Source organism: Muntiacus reevesi, chromosome 5, assembly GCF_963930625.1.
Source record: "Muntiacus reevesi chromosome 5, mMunRee1.1, whole genome shotgun sequence".
NCBI lineage: Eukaryota > Metazoa > Chordata > Mammalia > Artiodactyla > Cervidae > Muntiacus > Muntiacus reevesi.
In genome coordinates this window covers 89,310,051-89,328,942 of record NC_089253.1, presented here as the reverse complement: position 1 = coordinate 89,328,942, position 18,892 = coordinate 89,310,051, and the positions used below count along the sequence as shown (strand labels likewise).

The 18,892-nt window shown below is 43.7% G+C and overlaps 1 protein-coding gene and 1 non-coding gene across 2 annotated transcripts; one reads left to right on the top strand and one right to left on the bottom strand.

Moving 5' to 3' along the window:
- Nucleotides 1-6,420: 6,420 nt before the first annotated feature.
- Nucleotides 6,421-17,060, bottom strand: DFFA (DNA fragmentation factor subunit alpha). Its single transcript, XM_065935777.1, has 6 exons — nucleotides 16,848-17,060; nucleotides 14,894-15,052; nucleotides 12,805-12,947; nucleotides 9,009-9,198; nucleotides 8,650-8,798; nucleotides 6,421-7,753 (listed from the first exon to the last, which is right to left on the bottom strand). The coding sequence occupies exons 1-6, from the start codon at nucleotides 16,981-16,983 to the stop codon at nucleotides 7,541-7,543; spliced, it is 990 nt and encodes a 329-aa protein (XP_065791849.1). The 5' UTR covers nucleotides 16,984-17,060; the 3' UTR covers nucleotides 6,421-7,540.
- LOC136170156 (small nucleolar RNA SNORD77) lies at nucleotides 7,164-7,224 on the top strand. Its single transcript, XR_010663597.1, has one exon. It is a non-coding gene; the product is annotated as a small nucleolar RNA SNORD77 (small nucleolar RNA).
- Nucleotides 17,061-18,892: the final 1,832 nt, after the last annotated feature.

Genomic DNA, 18,892 nt, shown 5'->3' with positions numbered 1-18,892 from the left:
AATGGATCTGAATAAAATGTATTAACGAGCAGCTGTGATATTTCTTCTTTGTGCAGTTGTCTTCTTTTTCTCATGTAATTTGAAAAGTAGGTTTTATATAAACTTTAAAAACACCTACTACTAGATGTCTTCAGTAATTTGGAACCCAAAGAGAGTATTTTATTTTTATTTATTTTTTACTGAAGTAGAATTGACTTACAATGTTGTGCCAATCTCTGCTGTATAGCAAAGTGACTCATGTATACATACATACATACATATATATATGTATATACATTTTAAAAATATTCTTTTCCATCATGACTTATCCCAGGAAACTGGATATAGTTCCCTGTACTATGGAGGAGAACCTTGTTTATTCATTCAGAATGTAATGGTTTGCATCTGCTAACTCTGAACTCCCAGTCCACGCCCCTCACTCCCCCATCCCCTTGGCAACCACAGGTCTGATCAAAGAAGAGAATTTTTGATAAAGATTTTTGTGGCTTTTGCCATTATTGTCAATGCAGTCATGGGACTTTCCTTCCACATTCATTGTGCTTAGAAGTTGTTCTGTCCTCATCTTCCTTGCTTTGATTTATAATAGGTAAAAGCTACATAGTTAAGTGTCCAGAATAACATTTCAGTTTACTTTGATATAAACTGTCTAATGTATTTCCCTCATATTAAAAGCAATTTTTAAACACTGTTCTCAAAGAGCAAAATGATTATCCCTCATATTTTGGCCAAAATTAATTTGAAAGCAAATATCATGCTATAATTAAACACGACATCATGATGACATGCTTATAAAAGTTCCATTTGAATCTGCTGTTGTAAAATACCCATACTAATGATGATCAGTAAGTTAATATTGCTGTTGCACTTCTTATGGATGAGAGCTTCAGGTTTATTTCAAACCAAATAGAGTGAGTGGTGCTACTTCCCAGTCTGTAGTTTGACTGCCTTAACTTCTAATACAAGGACCTCCAGGAAGTTCCCTGGTGGTCCAATGGTTAGGACTCTGCCCTTTCGCTGCTGAGGGTCTGGGTTCAATCCTTGGTCGGGGAAGCAAGATTCTGCAAGCCAGGCCTCAAGGTCAAAGAAAACAGAAAAACAAACAAACTCTGGGACCTACAGAGTCGCAGGATCTGGACTTGGTCTGAGACAGAGGCATATGTATTGAAATTTATTATGTATATAAATGTTTCATTTTCCCATTCCTCAATAATTTCCCACAGAAATAAGTGGATGATGGTGAAAGGAGGGGGAGATTCCTTTCTCGTTTCTCTTTCTATGAAAGAGAACACAAAGCCACTGTCGAGCCTCACCTGGACCAGGATCTGGGTCTGCTCAGATGGAGGTAGGAGTAAACACATGCTCAGGTTCAAACCCTAATCAAATTTTAATACTCCCCGTTAGCCCCGGAATCCTTCCTTGATTACACACCTTGTTTACGGCTCTTAAATCCTAGATGCTAAAGAAAACTTCCAGCATGTGGTTTTTTTAGATGCTAAACTTTAAAGCTTAGAGATTCCTACCAGGAGTTAAGGAAAGTTTCTGATGATCAGGATTAGTATCTGGAAAACTGGCAAAGGCTGGCTGGAAGGCATTGCGAGGATGTTTTCTTCTCTGGACACCAGGGGAACAGACTCACAAAGTATGACTGCTGACCGTTCCTTTCCGTCTTCCACAGAGCTAAGCTCATATTCGTAATTACTAGCTAAGTGAAGTATAATGTGATGGAAGAGTCTTAATAGCATCCTCATTTTCAAACACAGCAGCTTTCAGGGACCTGTAAGTGGGTCAGCGCACTGGTGGAAGATGCCTGCCTAAAAGGCCAGCTGACCTTCAGGATTTAAGATTCTTCTAGAAGAAAAGCATGCTCATTGTCTTTCAGTTTTGCTTAGGGCCATACGTACACATTCCTTAGGATTAGGGATTTTAACTTTTTTAAAAAATAAATGTTTGGCTGCACTGGGTCCTTGTTGCTGTGTGTGAGCTTTCTCTAGTTGCGGCGAGTGACAGCTACTCTTCATTTGGTGTCAGGCTTCTCACTGCAGTGCTGTCACCACAAGAGAGCACTGGTGCCTGGGCTCTAGGGTGGGTGGGCTCAGGAGCTGTGGTGCATGGGCTGAGTTGCCCCATGGCATGTGGGATCTTCCCAGACCAGGGGTTGAACCTGTGTCCCCTCTACTGGCAGGAGGAGCACTGGGAAAGTCCAGAGATTGTAACTTTTAACTAAGTAATATCTGAAGGAAATGAGGCTACCTTAATGGTACCTCCAGGAAATCCATCAAGTTTAAGCCCACCTTAGTTCAGGGGCCTTAGAAAAATGTAAACTGGCATCAACTGCATGTTAGACTAGATTAACATGCTCATCATTAGTAAACTAGGGTAATTTCCTACCATCAGGTTTTTGGTAGACTTTAATCCTACCTGGTTCAATTCCTGGGTTGGAAAAGATCCACTGGAGAAGGGATAGCCTACCCACTCCAGTATCCTTGGGCTTCCCTTGTGGCTCAGCTGGTAAAGAATCTGCCCTGCAATACGGGAGCCCTGGGTTCAATCCCTGGGTTGGGAAGATCCCCTGGAGAAGGGAAAGGCTACCCACTTCAGTATTCTGGCCTGGAGAATTCCATGGACTATATAGTCCATGCTGTTGTAAAGAGTTGGACACGACTGAGCTACTTTCATTCATCTGCGTACATGTAGTTCAGTATAGTCAGATGTGCAGATCTAGGACATGGAGGCCTGGATGGCTGCTAACTCATTCTCTCACATTTGTTTCCAGTATTTGTCACCAGAGTAGATCCTTAACTGCTAAGGAAGAACTGATGTGACATAAGCATTCAATAGAAGTCCTTTCATAGTATTAGAATGTTAGGGCTGACAGCAACCATTTCAGTGGAAACTTAGCCTGTGAGCTCATGGGGGATACATATCCTTGACCTGGCAGCGCCTGCTGAAGGGATTACCCACATCTTAATAACGGCAGCTTCTTCAGGAGACAGGGATTTGATCTTAAAGAAATCAGAAGAGGATATGTCACTCAGCTGTTAAGAAGAAGGAAGTTCCTATTCCTAGACTAGAAAGAACGAGGCAGACACTGGGTAATCCCTTTTCTGGCTTCTCATAACTTTAATAAAAATTAACACTAATTTATCCTTTTTGTCTATAATTAAATAGTTAAGTGATAAAAGATACACATTCTGTTCTTATTAAAATAATTGTAAGTTGGGACTTCCCTGGTGGTCAACTGGCTAAGACTCCATGCTCCCAATGCAGGGGGCCTGGGTTCAATCCCTGGTCAGGGAACTAGATCCCACATGCTGCAGCTAAGAGTTCGCATGCCACGGCTAAAAGATCCTGTGTGCTGTAACTAAGACCTGGCACGGCCAGATAAATAAACTATTTTAAAAATAACTGTAAGCTGGAGAAAAGCTAGAATTTTCATGGTGATAGTTCCTGTAACATGGTGTTAGAGAATACTGAAGAAAATCTCATAGCTCTGCAGTAACCTGTTGGTTACTTCCTTGTATTGATAATTGTGGAAGTGTTGTCTGACTTAGTTTGACCAAACAGCCAATGTTAAGGATGTGTGATCTGAAAATTCAGTGCATTTCCTGAGGAGGAGGGGATCTGCTCCTTTTACTGGGGGCTTCCTGACAGTGCAGAGGACCTCACCCTGTCAGCTGTGTAGCAGATTCAGGCAGTGGATATTTGGAGTAGATAATTTCCAAGGTCCTTAAAAACCTCAAGTAATATAAGACATAATCAAAATAACTTAAGGCAAAATACAACAAAATAGGAAAAGAAATGCTGAAGGCAAAAAAAAAAAAAAAGATAATAAAAGTTAATTAGGAAATTAAAAAATCTGGTGAGCAAAGGCACATTAATAATTCTTGTAATGTATTTTTTAACAGACTACTATTATTTTATTCCTTTCTTTCTGGAAAATGAAAAATCCATTAGTTTTTTTTCCTTTTGCTTTTACCCAGAAATTAAAGGTTGGTAAGTGGTAATTAGCATGGCTCCTGTCAAAGCCAATTGCCTAATGGGGACCGACATTTGACTTGAGTCGAAAGAATGGAATATGGCTAATGTAGAGTTCATTAGTCCCAGTTGCTTTCTTTGACAGTCTTTCCTCCTAACATCGGCTGTGCCCTGCTCCTTCTCTCTCTCTCCTATTTTTAGACTATTGCTCTGCTGCTATGTTCTATTCTAGAAGGCCTGGAGGCACAGTGGTGTAGAGGAGGTAAGCGGTACCTGGGGCAAAATAACTTTTGACTCTACATTTGGTCTAGGGTTTGCAGACTAAGGTCTCTGTTCCCACCCACCTCTCTCTGGCCCTGGGGCGATGAAAGGGAACCATTCCCTCCGTATCGCTGTGCTGGTCCTGTGCTCTTCCTCATACTTGTTCAGTTGCTCAGTCTTGTCTGACTCTTTGTGACCCCATGGACTGTAGCACGCCAGGTTTCCCTGTCCTTCACCATCTCCCAGAGCTAGCTCAAACTCATGTCCATTGAGTCAGTGATATCCTCCAACTTCCTTCATTTAATTTAAGCCCTTCCACCTTGGGGCCTTAGGCTAACCTTTCATTTTTGGAAACCACCGTCCCATAAGGTTAGACTCCATGTGGGTTTGTCTCGTTCCAAAGGCCAAAGTACTTTTTCTATTCTATGCAGCTGAGATGCTCAGCAGGTTTGTTTCTAATACACAAGACCAATACCAACACCCGGCCTATCAACTAAAGCTCTACTGTGTATTTGGTGGAAATAACTGAAGAAAACATTTTTCATTCAGTAGGGCAAAGATGGAGATGCTAATAAAATTGGTGAATAGAGATAATTGCTGATACAGCTGTTAAATAGAGATGCTGTTCTATTATTTCTGGAACCCAGGCTTCCTTTGCTACTGTGCTAACTATAGTGTTCACAAGGCTAATTTACTTCTTTTACACTACCAGCACAAGGACTACATTTAGAAATCTTTTAGCAATCATGTTGCAAACATATTAGGTCTTTTCCATTTGGAACTGAATTCAACTTATTATTTTGGTATTAACAAAACAAAATAATAGGGAAGGACAGGGAAGCCTGGTGTGCTGCAGTCCATGGGGTCACAAAGAGTCAGACATGACTGAGTAACTGAACTACAAATTAACAAAACTAGTGATCTGGATGTAGAGTAGAAGAGTATGTAGACTTAAGAGAAAATACAAGTAAGTGGAAAGAACACCAGGATTGCGACCAGAAGACCTAGGAATTCCTGGTGATCCAGTAGTTAGGACTCTGTGCTTTCACTGCCAAGGGCCCAGGTTCAATCCCTGGCTGGGGAACTAAGATCCCACAAGCTGGGTGGTATGGCCAAAAAAACCAAAACCCCAAACCAAAATCAAGCCAAAAGACCTGCCTTTGAACCCTGGCCCTCCAATTAGCCTTGTGACATGAGGCAAGTCACTGATCCTTCTTGAGCATGACTTTGCTCATGTGCAAAATGAGAGATGGCACACCACACCCTCTTTAGCTCACTCAGTCTTGAGGCTCCAGTGAAGTAGGTGCTGGCACAGAGCTGACTGCAAACTGTCATAAAAATCCTCAACTGGCATTACTGCCCCTTCAGGGGCATTTTGAGAACCTGGGGGCTCTTGTCAACTGTCTCAGTACCTGGAGGCTGCTACTGACACTGAATGGGTGGGGTGGGAGGTAGGCTGCTAGTTTTCCTGCAAAGCACAGAACAGTTCAACATAGTGAATTATCATCCTAGATCCCATGTGTCTTTCCTCCCACCACATGACTTTTATGTCATGCTGGCTGTTCACAGGAATGAAAACCCATTCCAAATCAGCCCCAAACCTAATTCTGTTTTATATACAAAGTATTTTTTCCAGTTTTAACATCTCCTGGCTTTGTCAAGAATGCAGCCACCTTGTAAATCAAGGACAGATGTGTTATACTGCCCAGAACGTCACTATTTTGGGAACTCCCATTATGAATGCTGCTTGTGGAATTTGAGTCAACAATCACTATGTACCATGCATGGCTGCTTCTGACAAACTCAGGGTAATTCAATTGTAAGGATAAGCACCTGAGAGCTTTCTTGTGCCTTTTGATGGTCATCTATGGAAAAGGGCAAACTGAGATGGACACAGACCATCTTATTAAAAATTATTTTCCTTTGTTTCCATTTGGGGGTATTGCATTGATGAAGGTATACACGTAGGTAGGTTATCAGCTCTGGTTTTCATTTAAGGATAATTAAGAAGGCATTATAAAATATGCTATTAAAAAAGAAAATATTGGGGCAAGTGAGAACCAATGGCATAAGGCAGTAGCAGTATGCTGAGTAGACCTGAGCCCTCCTTGAGGAAGGTCATAGGAGAAGCAAATAGCTCTTTTTGTTCTGTTTGTTTTTTGCATCTCTGCCTCACCTTAGGACTTATTGTTACATTTCTTTATTTAATCATTAGCCAATGTATTCTTAATACTATTCCATTTTCCTCTAAGTATGCTTAAAAATAAGTCAAATAAGTCAATAACTAATTATCTTTTTCCCCCGCAAGAGAAATTGCATTGTAGATTACAAAACTTGAAGAACAAGTTAGTACAGAAACAAGAGGAATATAAACCAGAAGTCTCTGTTCTGCACCCAGAGAGACCTGGAGTTGTATCTCACAGAGATCGATTTAATGACCTTTTTATACCCCCTGCTGATAAAACATATTAGAAATCTGAAAAGTTTCACAGTGGTAATGGATATAATTTCACAATACTGAATTAGATATTAGAAACGGTGAATTAGACTCTCTGTATGTCCCTATGGTCTGCAAATTTAATATGTGCCTTTAAACAAACAAAAAAAATTCATTAACTTGAGAAACAAGTTTATGGCCATAATCAACACTGATGCGTCACCTTCTCTATCATTATTTGTGTTTAAAATTCTGCAGTTCCATCTTTAGAATAAGAATTGTGCGTCTGGGCTTGCGTGAAGGTCCAGTGGTTAAGAATTCGCCTTCTAATGCCAGGGGTTCAGATTTGATTACTGGGCAGGGAGGTAAGATCCAACATGCTCTGGGGCCAAAACACCAAAATAGAAAACAGAAGCAGTGTTGGAACAAATTCAATAAAGACTTTCAAAATGGTCCACATCAAAAAAAAAGGAAAAGAATAGTAGGTCCATTACTATGATGGTTGCATAGATTACATCATGAAAGAAATATACCATTTGTCTGATGTAGAAGGAAAAGAAAAAAAAAGGATAGTTGGTCTGAATCATGACAGCTTCTTTTCCATGCCCTTCACAACTACTATTACACAGAGAACAGATGAACTTGCAATTAAAGGAGCTGGTGCAGCCTTATGGTTCAATGTGTGAAGGAAGCTGGAATGGCTTTTCTGAAGAAGACCCAAAGCCCATCTTCCAGTCTGTTCCAGGAGAACATTCTGAAAGGCAGGGGGCAGAGGAGTATGTAAGTAGCTATAATGATTAGGCTAAAGGTATTTACTGATACTGACACAAAACCCAAGGTTTTCTTTGGCATGTTGCTGGCTGTCAGCTACATGGGGTCTCGTCTGGTTCGTTTGGGGTTCTCCATGTCTCCAGGCAGTGAACTTGTCCTTGCTGAAATGCTCCTCAGAGAACGCAAGCTCTGCACTTGCTGGAGGCGTAGGCTAAGTTCCTGATCACAGGCCTGTTGAACGGCTTCCGTCTTCTTTATGTCCCAGTTCAAAGCAACAGCCAGTGCTTTAGGGTCCTCCTTGGCAACCAGCTGCAGTGAGAAGAAGAACCACTGTGAACGAGACCCTCTGCTGCTCTCGTGATTTTCTTTAGGGGAGGTGAGAATCGGCAGTATCGGTCTCTAGCTTTATGCTGAGATGCCAGGCTTCCTTCCTATTAAGCTGTCACAGGCCTCTGCTTACCGTACAACAACAGGAAAGGACCTCTAGAGTAGTTTACTTGGAGCATAAAGTCCTCCACTCACAGGAAATTTAGCCAAGTTCAATTCAATACAGCCTCTTTCCCGTCTAGCTATACTGAGGTAGTGCTGGGGACAGGGACAAGGAGGAGCACCCACTCTGATGGGTTCCCTGGTCTGAGAGTCAGGACAAGACAACCCCGTTGCACAGGTCCTTCCCATGAATATTTCATGTACCTCTGGGCCTGCGGATCTTTTTCAACCACTGGCAGATGCATCTCAGAAGCCTGAGTCCTGTAACTCCCCCCTGTTGGGGTCAGACATTTCATTACCTACTCTGGACCAGAGAACAAGGCTGGATGATCTGAGGAAGTGCACCCATTTTGTTTAAGATTTAGATTATGTGAGACATTTGCAAACGCTTTGCATGTGGTTGTTTAGTTGGCTAAGTCGTGTCCAACTCTTGCGACCCCATGGACAGGGAAGCCTGACAGGCTACAGTCCATGGGATACTCCAGGCAAGGATATTGGAGTGGGTTGCCATTTCCTTCTCCAGGGGATCTTCCCAACCCAGGAATCAAACCTGGGTCTCCTGCATTGTAGGCGGATTCTTTACCAACTGAGCTACAAGGGAAGCTTAGAATGTAATAACAGGCAAATTGGCAGCTATGATTCAGGGTCTGCAGAGGTGAAAAAACCCTGATACAAGTGTTTCCCTGCAAAAGTTAGGGTCCCTGGTGCTCGCCCACCTCCAGATCCTGACTAGACAAACTCAGCTCTGGGGCAGGTTTCTCCTTCAGCGCCAAGAGGATCTGGCTTGCAGGCGTAACTTTGGAGGAGCTCTCTCTAACGCCTGTGTCAACAGCATCCCTCTCATCTCCGAGGTCAGCTCTGGACTCTGCAAAGCGGATGTGAGATAGAGGGTCCATCAGTATGCCACGCGTACACACAGCCAACCCAACAACCAGCCAGAGCAATCAGGCGGGCAGATGGCAGCCTGCCATCTTAGAACACCCACAGCTGTGGCATCACTCTTCTTGAGCACATGGGAAGCACCTGGCTCTCTCTCAAGAAAAGGCTCCTACTGAGATCTCAGCACAACACCTACCTTGCTGCTTTGACAAGATGCCACCTTCCTTCTCCAAAGCCCGGAGGTAAAGTTCCAGAAGTTGCCTGGACTGACGGGCTTCCTCTCTCTGGTCAAGAACTTGCTGGAGAGTGTTCTGGAGCCCCTGGACTGCCACATGACTTTGGCCGAGTTCCTGAGCCAGCTCCGAACATGGGACATCAATGAGCATCTGACAAACAAATACTGGCTTTAAGACATCTGAAAGTACTTTTCGAACATGATGTTATGTCTCTCAAATGCATCAATTTCAAAGGCTCATTTCATCTAGTTCCCAAAGTTACCCAGTATGGCTGCCTGAGAGTCAGGAGTGCTGCGCTGCGCTAAGTTTCTTCAGCTGTGTCTGACTCTTCGCGACCTCACGGACTATAGTCCGCCAGGCTCCTCTGTTCACGGGATTCTCCAGGAAGAATCCTCTTGCAGGGATCTTCCTGACTGAGGGGCTGAACTTGCATTTCTTAAGTCTCCTGCACTGGCAGGCAAGTTGTTTACCACCTGGGAAGCCCGAGAGTCAGGAGAGAGGCATGTAATTTTTTCAGCTTCCCTCTGGTGAAAGAATTAGGAAAATGTTGCCTTTAGTACCTTATTAAAAACAAAACAGGATGTCCCTGGTGGTCTAGAGGTTAAGACTCTGTACTTCTACTGCAGGGGGCTTGGATTCGATCTCTAGTTGGGACACTAAAATCCTACCTGCTGCACTCACTATGCGCCACTGAGAAAACAGACGTAAAACGCTTAGGGCAGAAAGTGACAAGGAGGGCTGCTGGAGTTTGTGAAAGGCTTCTTTGAGGAGGCCACTTGATAAGTCACCCTTAACCCTTAACTTTCAGAGTGCATCCATTTTTGAACAAGTAATATTAATACACATTCATAAGGTCCAACATTCAAGAGGCACAAACTTTATGAGGGAAGTACTAGTATTACCACCATTTCATAGATGAGGAAAATGAGGCAAGAGCAGTTAATGACTTTGCAAGGATCAGTGTCAGTGCTAATCCTTAGGATCCTGTGCTCCTCCCTTCTCTCCCTTCCCTCCTCACTCCCCATGGCTCCTTTACCTGCTGTTTTTCTCCCACCTGCCACGTGGCCAGCCTCTGCAAGCTCCTGTCCTAAGCTTCCCTGTGCAGAGTCTAGCTCTCAGGGCTGGGTTCACTTGTATTCCAGCATCCCTGTTCTGGTGAGGACTGTTATGCCCTTTATCTTAAGGGTATCATAATTTGCTAGTCTGTTGGGATGGGAAGGGATCTCATGACCCCTTTCTGTTTCTTAAAGAAGAAAAAAACAAAGAAGAAAAAATTCCTGCCTTTCCTCTGCCTGGCCCTAACTTTTCCATGGCAGGTACCTCTAGTTCTTCAGTTTATTTCTGTGACCCTCTTGGGACCTGCCAATGTTTCTCAACTAAACATCTATGAATTTATTCTATGGACAAGCACATGTGCAAAATGACACGGGTCTAAGTGTTTTTGCAGTACAGACTGAATAGCGAGACTGATAACAACCTGCACGTCCCCCACTGGGGAGACTCATTAAATAAGTTATGGTGGGACTTCCCAGATGGTCCAGTGGCTAAGAGTCTGCTGTCCTAATGCAGGGGGCTTGGGTTCAATCCCTGGTCAGGGAACTAGGTCCCAAATGTTGTAACCAAGAGTTCACGTGCCTTGACTAAAGATCCTGCATGTCACAACTAAGACCTGGCACAGCTAAATAAATAAATAGAAAAATATAGGCATGAAATGGAATACTATGCAGCAATGAAAAAAAGAACAAACTATCTTTTGCAAAGTGATCTGGAAAACTTACCAAACTTTTCTTTGAAATAGAATACCTATGCTTCCATTTATGTGATGAAAGTGGAAGAGGAGAACATATTTATGTAATTGTATATAATATGGGCTTCCCAGGTGGCTCAGTGGTAAAGAATCCACCTGCCAATGTAGGAAACTTGGGTTCAATCTCTGGGTTGGGAAGATCCCCTGCGGTAGGAAATGGCAACCCACTCTAGTATTCTTGCCTGATAAATTCCATGGACAGAGGAGCCTGGGGTTGCAAACAGTTGGTCATAACTGAGCGACAGCATATATAAACTATCTCTGGAATTGTAAACTGACAGATTGGTTGTCTCTAGGAAGGAAAGCTGGGTGGCTGGGGACAGAAGTCAGACTTTTTCTGTATATCTGTTTTTTCCAAACAGCTTTATTGAGATATAATTCACACACCACACAATTCACTGATTGCAGCATATAAATGAGTGGAGTTTAGTAAAATGAGTGGACTTTTTTGTGTTTTGTGCAGTCACAACCACCATCTTAGAACACAGTCACCAGCCCAGAAAAAACTGTACCCATCAGTAGTTACTCTCCATTCTTCCTCACAGTCTCCAGAAACCCAACCCCCAAGCAACCACTAATCTACCGTCTATCTCTAAGGACTTGGACAGTTTGGCCATTTCATAAAAATGCTATCATGAAATCTGTGGCCTTTCATGTCTGGCTTCTTTCACTAAGCCCAATCTTTTCAGTTTCTCCACGCTGTTGTCACTGTTAGGTGCTAAGTCCTGTCCAACTCTTTGCAACCCCATGGATGGTAGCCCACCAGACTCCTCTATCCATGGGATTCTCTAGGCAAGAATACTGGAGTGGGTTGCTAGTCCCTCCTCCAGGGGATCTTCCTGATCCAGGGATCAAATATGAGTCTCCTGAATTGCAGGCAGATTCTTTACTGTCTGAGGTACCAGGGAAGCCTAATGTATTAATACTTCATTCCTTCCTATGGCTGAATAAAATATTTCATTATTTGGATAGCCAACATTTTATTTATTCATCAGCTGATGGACACTTGGATTGTTTTATTTTCGGCTATGTCTCTTGGATTTTGAACCATGTGAATGTATTAGTATTATTTATTCAAAATAAATATACAAGATTAAAAAATAACCAAAAGGTCACCTCCTTCAAGGAGACTTCCTTGATCTCCCAATCTAGAGTAGCCCCCACCCTCTGGGCACACTGCTGGTTTTGTCCGCCTCCTTCCACCAGAATTTGAGTTTCATCAGAGCAGGGACTGTGTCTGGCTTGTTCACCACTGTGGGTGGTAAGTTGTTTCAGTCTTGCCTGACTCTTTGAGATCCCATGGACTGGAGCCCACCAGGTTCCTCTGTCCATGCCATTCTCCAGGCAAGAATACTGGAGTGGCTTGCCATGCCCTCTTCTAGGGGGTCTTCCCGACCCAGGGATTGAACCCAGGTCTCCTACATTGGTAGGCGGTTTCTTCTTCTTCTTCTTTTTTTTTTGGTAGGCAGTTGTTTTCCACTGCCGCCACCTGGGAAGCCCTGTAACCCTGTGCAAAGAACTATGCCACACACAGGGAAGGGGTTCAATAAATTTTTCTGAATTACCACATACTATTTTTACCCCAATTTTACTGGAGAGGAAACGTAAGCAGAGAGGGTAAGTGACTGGCTACAGTCTTTGTGATGGTGCTAAGATTTAACTCACCTTCTTTAGCAGTACCTCCTGTTCCACCCTTGGGCCTAAATAGTCTATGTGGGGCTGTGGCATCTGTATTTTTTTAAAAAAAGCTCCACTGGTGATTCTGATGCAGAGTGAGGAGTAAAAAATTTCTACTCCAAGCAAGAAAATTAGAAAAATGAAGAATCTTGGCTGTCATCTGAGAACTACTTAAAAATGAAGGAATAGTGAAATTATGGTGGCAAGATGCATGGAAACTAGGACGCAGAGGGCAGCAGAGGCCAGGTGAGTGTGGCTGCGGGGAGGCTCACCTGGAGCTCCTCCTCGGACAGCAGGATGATGCTGGAGAGATCTTCCTTCAGCTGCCTGGCCACGTTTTTCCACTTCATCCCCACCCCGCTGTCTGTTTCATCTCTGTCGAAGGACTCTTGGGTAATCCAAGCTGTACCTCCATCTGATACAGGGAGAAAATGCCAGTTAAGAGTCAGATTAACCTGCAGTGCTCTTTTCACTTCTTCCCCTAACTCAGACCTCCAGGATGTCAGCACGTCCTTCCGACTGATCATTTAGAATAATTTCGATGCTGAAGGAAGCACCTTTTCTCAGGGATTCATGGCAAAACCAATCCCCATCTAGGGCCTTAACTTTCCCACTTGTTCCATCTTCCATTTATTTCTGTGTGAAACTGCTCTGTATTCTTTTATGGAAAGAAGCCACTTAAATCCAGTGTATGGTCATGCATACCCAGGATGCCACCATGCTTCCCTTTAGGTTAGTTTTTTGTCTATTTCCATATCCAAAAACATTCCTCCTCATCAGCATTTCTCTGTGCTTGGGGATGGGTCTCTCTCTCTCTTTTTAAACTTTTTATTTTGTATTGGAGTATAACCAATTAAAAATGTTGTGACAGTTTCAGGTGGACAGCAAAAGGACTCAGCCGTACATGTATTCGTCCTCCCCCAACTGCCAATCCAGGCTGCCACGTAACATTGAGCAGAGTTCCCTGTGCTGTAAAGTAGGTCCTTGTTGGCTATCCATTTTAAATACAGCAATGTGGACATGTTCATCCCAAACTCCCTAAATGTCAGGATGAGTCTCATTCTTTTTTTTTTAAATTAAATTATTTGGCAGCACAGGGTCTTAGTTGCAGCATTGGGGATCTCGTTTGCTGACCAGGGATTGAACCCAGGCCCCCTGTATTAGAAGCTTGGGGTCTTAGCCACTGGATCACCAGGAAAGTTCGGGTCTCATTCTTGATTGGAGGAGCTGCAGCCACTATTTGCTGTCCCTAGAGCCTGAGTAAAAAGGTGGTTGGAAGAGTCATTGCTGAAAGGTGATATCCACACTTTGGTGGCCTGCGGACTCTCCTCAAGACACGTCTTTAGCTCTTTGATTCTTGCTCATTCATATTAGTTCCCTTTGTATTGCCGGTGAGGATGACGGTAATGGTAGTGACAGATAATATTGATTTATCTGACTGTATGCCAGATAAGCGGAAAAGGCAATGGCACAACACTCCAGTACTCTTGCCTGGAAAATCCCATGGACGGAGGAGCCTGGTAGGCTGCAGTCCATGGGATCGCTAAAAGTCGGGCACGACTGAGCGACTTCACTTTCACGCATTGGAGAAGGAAATGGCAACCCACTCCAGTATTCTTGCCTGGAGAATCCCAGGGACAGAGGAGCCTGGTGGGCTGCCATCTCTGGGGTCACACAGAGTTGGACACGACTGAAGTGACTTAGCAGCAGCAGCAGCATGCCAGATAAGACTAAATGCTTTCTATCAGTGGCTCTTTCCTGGGAGTGATTCTGCTCACCACACCCCTGTAGACATGTGACAATATCTAGAGGCATTTTGGGTTGTCATGATTAAGGTGAGGAGATGCTACTGGTACCTAGTGGGTAAAGTCCAGCAATCCTACAGTGCACAGGACAGCACCCCCACAGCAAAGAATTTCCTGGCCCAACATGTCAATAGCATTGCTGAGAAGCCCTGGCTTGATATGTACTATGTTCTCGAATCCTTACAACAACCCGAGGAGACAGGTACTGAAATTACTATCTCAATAAGGGGCTGAGAAGTTAGATAATTTGCTCTGGATCACATGACTAGTAAATGGCAGAGCTGGGATTCAGATCAGGCAGTCTGACCCCACCTGTGGCCCAGATCTCTCGGCCCTGCTGTGTTTTAGTTGCTGTGGGTCCGTGAGTTACTTGAGACCTGACCCCATCTCATTCATCTTCATCCCCTGACTCAGCGTCACTCTGGCATACAGAAGGTGCTCAGTAACGCTTGCTGCATAAATGCTGAAACAGCCAACCAAAGAGCAACCAGGTGCCGCGTGTAGTAAAGTAAATCACGATGGAGGGTATACTGTATGTACGGCCAGCATTTCTTACCTGAATTGTGTGTCCACTTCTCATTCCCAGCCAATACCACAAACTTAGTATTGGCCGGAAGACACAGGAAGTAATCATCATCATCCACTATGGTGCCATCTTCTGCCAGGACTAGGGTTACTGGTGCCAGGGACTTATCAATGGCCAGAATGTCACAAGCTGAGAGGAATAAAATATTTGGCAATTGACAAATATCCATAGGGAAATTATATCTGTCTTTGTACTCAGTATGTATGCCCCCAGAGCCTAGAAAAATCCCTGGTAGCTAATAACTATAATGATGACCACTAATACTAATACAACATTTACCATGTGCCTGGTACTATCCGAAGTGCTTTTCATATACAGTACTTAATCTCATAACAATCCTGTAAGGTAGGTACTATTGTTACTCCCATTTACAGATGTCAAACCCAACGCTCAGAGAGGTTAAGTAACTTGCTCAAGGTCACACAGTAAGTAACTGGCATTTATACCCACACAGTGTGGCTCTTGAAAACGTTTTTCTTCCAGCTACTCAACACCCTCATTAGGAGGCACTCGATTCTTTCCTTGGATGAACAACCAACAAAAGTCTGATTTCATTCTTTGAGAATAAGCATCTTTCATTCATTTTCTCAGTGGTCTAAATGACTCAAATTCTCCCAAGTGTCCAGAGAAAAAGAAAATTTTAAAAAAGAAAGGAAAAAATATGTTCTTGCAGTATCTTCTTCACAGTCTTACTAATCTATAAGAAAGTATAAAGGAGGCAGAAGACAGAAGTTTGTAACAGGAACTTTTCATCTGTGTGATCAATGGAGAAGAGGTTTTGTCCAGGGCAGGTCTGTACTTGCCTAATGATGGCAATGCCTAAAATGCTAATGGGACTAGAGCATGCAGAGAAGTAGCCGAGAGGCTACAAATATCATAGGGCAATATCCTCTTGCATCCAGCAAACCCTGCATAGGCCAAGCTCCAGAAACACAAGCACTTATATGGGCCTCTGTGCCAAGTGCATCCAGCCACTGCACTAAAGGGGCACTAAAACTTAAGAACCCTCACGTCAAGAAAAAATATGTAAACACTTATATGGCAAAAGCTACGTCACTGAAGCGTTTAGAGTGCTTTGGCTGATTCTGTGTCTCTGAAAGACTTCTATTGGATACCGGCTGGGCTGAGTGACTCAGGGAGGAAGCTCTGAACAGGCAGACATACATCTTCACTACCTGCCTAGGGATGACTCACACGTTTAACCTAAAGAACTTCTTTCGGTAAACAATTAATTGTTACAGGCTAATGACTTGTAAGTCATTTAAATACATCATCTCCTTGGAGAGTCCCAACAATTCAGTGAAGCAGGGCTGGAAATATAGCCACTTTGCCGATGAGAAAATTGGGGATCAACAGATGGTTACCTGCAAGGTCAGGCAACTAGTAACTGTATGAGGCTCAGAACTTTTGAAAGCTAGGTCACTCACAGTTCCTTGTCTGGACCTCTGGGCAGGTGGGTCGCGGCTCCCTCTTTACCGCACAGACACCTGCTAGAGATGGCGGTGGAAACCCGCCCCCACCTCGCCGCAGGCTCACCTGGGGGCCCCAGTACCACCTTAGGGAGCCCGAGTGGCAGGAATACACCAGGCTGGGTTGGATCCACAATCTGAGTCACCGGAGGCAAGACACCGAAGTAGAGTCTGTTTTAATTAATTTGCATATTGCTTCCCGTCTGCCTTTCCACCATATGAATCTCACATAAAGTAAATTAAGTTAAAGCGCTTGGCACAAAAGCTGTGAAACTGGTAGGTCGCTATACCCACGTGAGTCATATCTGTCCCAAGGCTCCTCCACCTGAGTTACAAGAAGCCTCAAGTCGCCTCTCTTGATCTCGGTTAGCCCCGCCGGACATCCTCACCCTGCCCTTGGCTCCCTTCAGCCCGGGTTCCAGCCCCGCAAGCCCTCGCCCCGGTCCCGTGCCTACCCTTCTCCCTCAGCTCCTCGAGGCAAGAGGCCGCTACGCCGTGCTGTTCCCGGCTTTTGTTGCGGCGCAGCAGACACTGCTTTAGAGCCCGGATCTCGCCGGGTTCCGGAGCTGCAACGCCGCTGGCCACCTCCATCCTCTTCAGGGAGGGACCAGACCGACAAGGAGAAGTCAGGGAGGCTGAGGAGCGGGAGTCCTCCCCAACTCCACCCCCACGGCATGCCGGGAAATGTAGTTCTCTCCGTAGCAAATCACGCGTGGGACCAAGGCACGCCGGGAGATGTAGTTCTAGTTGCTCCTAATCACCTGCGGCTCACGGGGCGTGCTGGGAGCTGTAGTGTGTGGGTTCAAAGCCAACTTAGGTCGCTCAATTCAGTTCAGGAGGTGTTTTTTGTTTGTTTTCCTACCTAATATTAAGGATTTGCATTTGCCCGTTGAAAATGAGGTCAGTAGGGGTTAATTTTGCAGTATGAAGGACAGGCATGTATATTTCCTTGAATTATTTCCTTGAACTCTTTCCTCCATGTATGTTGTTTAGTGGCTAAGTCGTGTCCCACTCTTTTGGGAACCCCTGGACTGTAACTCGCTAGGCTCCTCTGTCCATGGGATTTCCCAGGCAAGAATACTGGAGTGGGTTGCCATTTCCTTTCCCAGGGGATCTTCCCCCCACCCAGAGATCGAACTGGGATCTCCTGCATTGCAGACGGATTCTTTACCACTGAGTCACCTGGGGTCGCAAAGAATAGGACACGACTGAGCGAATGAACTGAACTAAGCCGTCTGGGAAGCCTCTTTTGCATATATAGATGCATGATATTAAAACTTAAAGTAGTGTCATTTTACTTTGTATTGTTTGTTTTTCTTTCCAACCTGAAAAGATCTAGAAAATGTCCCAAACTTCACGCTGATCTGAAAGAAATCAGTTTTAAAAATTGATGAGTGTAGTTTTCAATCTTGCTGAAGACAAAACAGAGAAGCATGAAATACTCCCACATTTCCACGCATTCGATTCTTTGCTTCAGCTCTGTAAACTGGGTTGGGACCTCGGAATGAAATGCTTAAATATTAGGTTAAACATTATGATCTCAAATCAGAGAGAGAAGGGGAAATCTCATCACTGTTGAGATTGTCCAGATGCTGCTTGACAATATATTTGTTCTTGTTCTAATACTGTTACTTAGGGAAAAGCCTGTGTTTTTCACCCCTGAAAAACCAACACTTAAGAATAAAGTAATAAAAAAAATATAAAAAAGTTTCCTGGCTTAAAAGGGGGGCATTTTACATAAACAAGGAATAATTTGCTATTCCTGTTATTCCTGGCCTGCTGCAGTCCATGGGGTTGCAAAGAATAGGACATGACTGAGCAACTGAACTGAACTGAACTGAAGGAATAATTATCAGCCTGTATTAATTCAGGGTCAATCCCTTTCATATTTTATTAAAGGAAATCAGATATTATCTCATAAGAAAAATACATTTAAAACATTGTTTGGTAGGAAGAATTGTTAACTGAGGCAATGCTTTTGAATACACCATCACTGATAAAACACAACCGATATGAACTGACTGATATTTCTAATGTATACAGCTCTTTCGTGTAATGTCACAGTTGGCTTAAAAATCTAACAACTCAACCACTATAAAGTAATAACGGTTTGTAGAAGCCTTGCCTCTCCCAAAAGCACTTGCCTTCTGAGTTCTTCTAATAGACCTGCAGACGGTTATCAGACTCCTATTTCCAAGATGTTTTAATTATGTGAGTATATGTGTGTGTGTGTGTGTGTGTGTGTGTGTGTGAGTGTGTGTGTGTGTGTGTGTGTATTTGGCCTGGACTTGAGAGCAGAAGCTGAGTCTTGTATCTTATTTCTCGCACCTACCAAATAGCCAATAGTAAGAACTCAACAAATGGTACTGAACCAAATGATCAATTGATTAATTAATTTCCAAGTCTCTACACATTCATTAATTAACTACTTAGCGTGTCCCTACATGGGTTATGGTCTATGGAGTCGCACAAAGTCGGACACGACTGAAGCGACTTAGCA

Bases quoted from the DNA above. Each gene is read 5' to 3' on its own strand.
- DFFA (XM_065935777.1), bottom strand. From the start codon at position 16,983: ATGGAGGTGGCCAGCGGCGTTGCAGCTCCGGAACCCGGCGAGATCCGG. The intron at 15,053-16,847 runs GTAGGCACGGGA...TATTCCTCTCAG, and splicing joins CGAGGAGCTGAGGGAGAAGG to CTTGTGACATTCTGGCCATT. The intron at 12,948-14,893 runs GTAAGAAATGCT...TCCCTGTATCAG, and splicing joins GAAGTGGACACACAATTCAG to ATGGAGGTACAGCTTGGATT.